The following is a 6,223-nucleotide window of genomic DNA, read 5'->3' as shown; positions in this document are numbered from 1 at the left end:
TCTGGGCTCTTCAGCTTGAGCTGGAGTGATGTTTGAGGTGGGATGTTCTAACAAGGGACTCGCAGAGCTCCAGGCTTTGCCTGTTGTCAGTGAAAAGCTTTGATTTATTTTTATTTTTTCTCCCAGCATGGTCTCTCTGAGGCGTTTAGAGCCCATAACTCATCAGAGCAGGTTGAGAAGTGCCTGTGGCCTGTCTCGGCCATGGCTGGATTTAGGGTGTTGGGTGGAGACGGTGTCTCTGCAGAGGTTCCCATGACAGAGCAGCATGTCCGAGGCGACCCCCCCCAATCCCTCCCTCCCTCCAACCCCCTCCTCATGCATTTATGGCTCCCTCCATTGGGTTTCTGGCAGCTGGCTGTGCTCGTGGGCTTGTCCTTGCTGGTGAAGCGCAAACATCTCCACCGGAGCTGCTGGAACGGTGTCCCAGGACTCCTCAGGTACCCTGACCCCATCCCCAGGGTCCCTGTTACCCCGTGGGTGGAGGGATGTTGAGATGCAGCATGGGGTAAAGCAGCTCTGGGGCTGAGGATGGTGGGGACAAGGTGGTCCTGATCTGGTGTCAGGCTCATCCTTTCCTTGACTTGCAGCCCGGCCAACTTTCTGGAGGAGGAAGGCAACCGAGGGCTGGTGGCCGCAGTGTTTGGCATCCTGTTCTCCTCCCTCTGCATTCTGGTCTTGGACAGGGACCCTCTGCCCTTCATCACCCACTCCTCCCAGAGCAACCGGGGTAAGGGGAGCACCCTCCTGGCCTGTGGACACCCCGTTCCTCCCCACCCAGGAGCTGTGCAGCTTTGGGTGGCATTCCCTCAGCAGCCTGTTCACTCTGGTCCATACTGAGGGCGCTGCCTTCTCTTCCCTGCTTTGTTCTCCCTCCCTCTCTTCCCATCATCCCATTTAGAGTACTGGAAGATCCTGGCTTTGCTCTACTACCCTGCCTTCTACTACCCCCTGGTCGCCTGTGCCACCGTCCGCCACAGGCTCGGCTACCTCGTGGGCTGCCTGCTCTCCTGGTGCCACTGCGTGGTCCACGTCTGGCAGAAGGTGGATTGTCCACAGTCGCCCAAGGTGCGTGTCCCACCGCCAGGAAAAAGGGCTGGTGCGGCCTCCGGGTTGGAGGTTGTTCTCCCAGCACCTCCTTGAAGCCACACGAAGGTGTCACCTGCTCAGGTGACAGGACCACCAAGCTGGGGTGGTCCCACGTGTGATGGTTCTCCTTCTCCCCAGATATACAGGTACTACTCCACCCTCTCTTATGTCCCCATCATCCTCTGCCTTGTGCTCCTAAGCCTTTGGTACCCAGCCCTGCTCATCAGGAGCTTCACCGAGCAGGAGGAAACCTTGGATAAGGAGGTAACGAAGATCCAGGTGGCAATTCAGGGAGGGGGGTGGTAACACATGGAAAAACATGGAAGAACCCCTTGATGGACCTGTGTGGTTTTGGGACCTCCCTTGCCCTGCAGCTCTTCTGTCTGCCTTGAGGACTGGGAGAACTGGGGTGCTCCCAGAGCACGTGTTCCCCACGTTGCTCCTGCACCTTGATGGACCTGTGTGGTTTTGGGACCTCCCTTGCCCTGCAGCTCTTCTGTCTGCCTTGAGGACTGGGAGAACTGGGGTGCTCCCAGAGCACGTGTTGCTCCTGCACTGGGAGCTGCCTTCCCTCCATCCGTCTCCTCCCGGCACGGGTCACGGCTCTGTTTATCTCGCTGGATTTGGAGAGGGAGTGAAAAATCCATCTTTGGAGTAAACTCCTTAGTACAAGAGGCTTAAGGCATCAATGCATCCCATTCAGGCCGGGACTGGGGTCGCCTTGTTTTCCCGGCAAGGCTGGATAATCCCCAGCCCTTTGGGAAACGCTGGGCTTTGTTGGGAAGAGAGGAGGCAAAACAAACTTCAAATAAAAATAAAAAAAGGCAGGCCGTCAGCCCAAGCGTGGACTGAAGTGACCCCTCAGGCTCTCGCCGGGAGCTGGCTGGTTGGAGTGGGAATTTTTGGTTGTCTTACTGGTTTGGGGCAGCTTTCTTGAGATTGATTTCCACCTTTGCGGTGCTGGAAGATTTGCTGCCAGCATCGCTCCAGAGCTTTCGTTATCCTGACAAGGGCTGGGAGCCCATCACCACCATCCTGTGCCAAAAGAAGGTGCTGTGGGTGGCCATGGCTGGGTGGCCCGGGGTAGCCAAGCCAGGAGATGTCAGCTGGGTGGGATGAAGACGTTCTGCTGAGAGCCTCCCCAAAAGGCAGAGTCACCTCTCCTTGCCCCGAGTGTGTCCCTGTGCTCAAATCGGGCAATTTATTGCCCTTTTCTTTAAGGTTACAGGGAGAGGGTATTACAAGAAGTACCTAAAGGCTGTCCTGTCCAGGCGACCTCGGAAGGGGAGGTAAGGATGGCACCTTCTTGAGATCAGCGAGTCCCTCTGCCAACCCTGCCTGGCTACAACGGGAGCAGAGATGGTCCCTGCTCCCCAGGAACACGCTTTTCACTCTCTCCTTCCCCCCTCCAGCTCTGCAAAGATAGAAGAGAGCCTCCTATCAAGGGTCCGGATGTATTTATGCTCCTACATCTACACTCCTGAGGAAGGTGGGCTGCGGGCTGGGCTCTTGGCAGCAGCAGCTCGGCCAAACCAGCTGCCTCCCCCCCCTCCCCAGGGAGAGCAAATGCCTTTCTTGGCTCCTTCCCCACAGCATCTGCGCCGCGGCAGCTGCCGCACGTGCGACGCCTCGGCTTCCCACCAACTGTTGCCGTTTGGGGTGGGGAATGGGACCTCCCCATCACCCTGGGGGCACCGGGTGGGCTGTGGCGGCGAGGTTCCGGCGTGGGTTGGGTTAATAGTGCAGGCTGGTGCTTGATAAGGGGATAAAATCTACAATGAAGGGATAAAAATCCCCAACAACTCAGGAATGGGGACCTACTTCTCATCCCCTCTGCCTGTGGGAGAAGCAGGGGCAACCCTGGGTGGTGGCACCTCACGGTGCTGTGGCCACACGAGGTTTCCATAGGCTTGCGGGAGAAGAGGATGAAGAGGAAGGAAATCCATCCAGATAAAGTATGGAGAAACCTCTCCCTTCTCCATTCCCTGAGGAAATCCCAATTAATACTTGGCTGCCCTCTTCCAGTGCTCTTCCCCCAGGGCATTTGCTTTGGCGGTTGGGTTGGGTTGCGTTGGGTTGGGTTGCGTTGGGACCTCCTCTTCTCTTCCCCTCAACATCCCACAGGGTGGGGGGAACAAGAGGAGGTTGAAGCCTCCTCTTCTCTTCCTCTGCCACCATCCCACATCCCAACTCCTCTCCTCCCACTCTGCCTTTCCAGGTTTCCGGATCCCGTTGAAGCTCGTCCTGTCCATAACCACGGCCGTCATCGCTGTCTACCAGGTGATGCCAATGGTTTAACACTCCACCCTGCCTTCTTGGCTTCATCCTCTGGAGGCAGAGGAGCCCAGGGGTCATTGCCACACCACAATTTTGGCTACAGGGATGGTATTAGCGTGCCTTGAGGTATTACCATCCCTCGGCTGAGCCGCAGTAACCGGCCATGTGCTTCCAGGGCTCAGCCAGCCTTAAGTCTTTAAGCTAAAGCAATGGCTCAGAGGTGGGAAGCCATGACCCCAGGGTTGGGAGGGGGGCTCACATGGCACCCACTCCCTCGCAGGTGGCCCTGCTGCTCCTGGTGGCCGTCGTCCCCACCATCCAGATCGTGCGGGCGGGGATGACGAAGGACATCGTGGTGCTGTTGGTCCAGTTTGGCTTGGTGCCCTCGGAGAACCCGGCCGTCCCAGGTGACATGGAGAAGGAGCTCAACACCGTCAAGTATTACCTGTGGGCGCTGGAAGGTGGGTTCCCAGCCAGCTCCTGCATCCATAGGGGATTTTTTTGGAGGATTTTGGATCTCATCAGGGAGATTTCTAACCCAGGAAGCTGGTTGACAATGGGGAAGCTTCTGGGAGGGCTAAAAACCACCGGGAAAGGTGGCCAGGGGAATCTACTGCTGTGCCAGGCGTCCCTGAGCAGCCCCTGTGTGCCGAGGCCGGGGGAGCCAGCAGCACCACGCTGCAGATGCTGCCCTTTGGCTGCCGGCTTGGATATGTGCTGGAATCGAGCAGATGGCCCCCAGCCCCCCACCCGCTCCCCCAGCTCATTGACAGCCCTGGATGGGGGGTGTGGGGATGGTAGATGCGGTCCCCTCCCTCCATGGCATTACCTTGGGGTACCACTAACCCCAGGGGGGGGCTTTTTATGGCTTTTCTTGAGTCACCAAACCTCTTTCATCCTCTTTGTTTTCCTGATGTCTCCATCCCTCTTTCCCCTCATCTTATTTTCCATCTCCCCGCCCAGCATCCCCCTTTCCAAGAGCATCTTCCCAGGTTCTCTCCGTCATTCCATCCCTCTTTCCCCTCATCTTATTTTCCATCTCCCTCCCAGCATCCCTCTTTCCAAGAGCATCTTCCCAGGCTCTCTCCATCGCGCTGCCCACTTATCACGGCTTGCTCCATGATTTTCCCAGCGCTGAGCTAACCTAACTCCTTGTATTTCCCCCGGCTGCTTGTCTTTCCCCTTCCCTTTCACCATCTCACCACCTCATGCCCACCTTGGGAGATGGAGATCCTCGTATCTCATCCCGTCGATGGCTGGATGAGGGGGGAGCAGCAGATGTCATCTACCTTGGCTTCAGCAAGGCTTTTGACGCTGTCTCCCTCATTAGGAAACTGAGGAGGTGTGGGCTAGATGAGGGGGCAGTGAGGTGGATTGAGAGCTGGTTGTGTGACAGGACTCAGAGGGTGGTAATTAATGGATCAGGGTCGAGTTGGAGGCCTGTAACCAGCCACGTCCCCCAGGGGGTCAATACTTGGTCCAGTTTTGTTCAACATATTCATCAATGACCTGGATGAGGGGACAGAGTGTATCCTCACCAAGTTGGCTGGTGACACCAAACTGGGAGGGCTGGCTGACACTCCAGAGGGCTGTGCCACCATCCAGTGTGACCTGGACAGGCTGGAGAGCTGGGCAGAGGAGAACCTCCTGAGGTTCAACAAGGGCAAGTGTAGGGTCCTGCACCTGGGGAGGAAGAACCCCAGGCACCACTAGAGGTTAGGGGTGGACCTGCTGGAAAACGTGTCTGAGGAAAAAGATCTGGGGGTCCTGGTGGCCAGTAAACTCTCCAGGAGCCAGCAATGGGCCCTTGTGGCCAAGAGGCCAATGGGATCCTGGGCTGCGGAGGGAAGAGTGTGGCCAGGAGGTGGAGGGAGGTCCTTCTCCCCCTCTGCTCTGCACTGGGGAGGCCACAACTGGAATCCTGCGTCCAGTTCTGGGCTCCCCAGTTCAAGAGGGACTGTGAGCTGCTGGAGAGAGTCCAGCGTAGGGCAACAGAGAGGATGGAGGGGTTGGAGCATCTCCCTGATGAGGAAAGGCTGAGAGAGCTGGGGCTCTTGAGCCTGGAGAAGAGAAGGTGAGGGAGACCTTATTCATGCTGACAAGGATCTAAAGGGTGGGTTGAAGGAGGATGGAGCCAAACTCTTCCCAGTGGTTCCCAGTGACAGGACGAGGGGCAACGGGCACAAGCTGGACCATGGGAAGTTCCCCTCCAATGTGAGGAAGAACTTGTTTGGGGTGAGGGTGTCAGAGCCCTGGGACAGGCTGCCCAGGGAGGGTGTGGAGTCCCCTTCTCTGGAGATCTTCAAGCCCTGCCTGGATGCTCCTGAGTGATGTGCTCTGGGCAGCCCTGCTTTGGCAGGGGAGTTGGGCTGGGTGATCTCTAGAAGGTCCCTTCCAACTCCAAGGATTCCGTGATTCCATATCACGAAGAAGACAGGGAGGGGAAACTGAGGCACGGTGCCCCGCTGACGAGGGGAGCCCATCCCTGCAGCCCCATAACTCAGCCCCCTGCGATGTTGCTGAGATGTTTTACTATAAAATGCCTGACCCGGCCGTCTCCCCCCTGCTCCTCCCCAGTCTGCTACATCTGCTCGCTGGTGCTGTGCTGCCTGCTGACCTGCGCCATGCTCCTGAGGACGCTGGTGATGCACAGGTACGGGGTGGTCCCTGCTCCCCCTTGGCCTTCACCTCGTCCCCGAGCCAGAGTGCAGCTGGGTCTCTTTCTTTCCCCCCCAGGAACAACCTGAAGGCCCTTTACCAAGGGGCTGTGCTGGATGTCTTCTACAAAGCCCACATCCTCCGCCCGTCCCGACAAGCCATCGTCTCCTGGATGAGCTTTGCTGCCTTCCAGACGGCTTTC

The 6,223-nt window shown here is 57.7% G+C and overlaps 1 protein-coding gene across 1 annotated transcript in view; it reads left to right on the top strand.

Annotated features, from left to right (window-relative positions):
* The window catches only part of STRA6 (stimulated by retinoic acid 6), a 15,678-nt gene that overhangs the window by 3,506 nt on the left and 5,949 nt on the right, over positions 1-6,223 (top strand). Inside the window, exons 3-12 of the mRNA XM_014956678.1 lie at positions 352-437; positions 588-727; positions 899-1,065; positions 1,225-1,350; positions 2,308-2,375; positions 2,499-2,575; positions 3,305-3,366; positions 3,644-3,824; positions 5,941-6,016; positions 6,100-6,223. The exon at positions 6,100-6,223 is cut by the window's right edge and continues 7 nt beyond it. Of these exons, the coding sequence (XP_014812164.1) occupies positions 352-437; positions 588-727; positions 899-1,065; positions 1,225-1,350; positions 2,308-2,375; positions 2,499-2,575; positions 3,305-3,366; positions 3,644-3,824; positions 5,941-6,016; positions 6,100-6,223 (1,107 nt within the window). The remainder of the gene's footprint in view (positions 1-351; positions 438-587; positions 728-898; positions 1,066-1,224; positions 1,351-2,307; positions 2,376-2,498; positions 2,576-3,304; positions 3,367-3,643; positions 3,825-5,940; positions 6,017-6,099) is intronic.

Source organism: Calidris pugnax, unplaced genomic scaffold (genome assembly GCF_001431845.1).
Source record: "Calidris pugnax isolate Ruff unplaced genomic scaffold, ASM143184v1 scaffold265, whole genome shotgun sequence".
NCBI lineage: Eukaryota > Metazoa > Chordata > Aves > Charadriiformes > Scolopacidae > Calidris > Calidris pugnax.
This window is presented reverse-complemented; position numbering and strand designations above follow the sequence as displayed.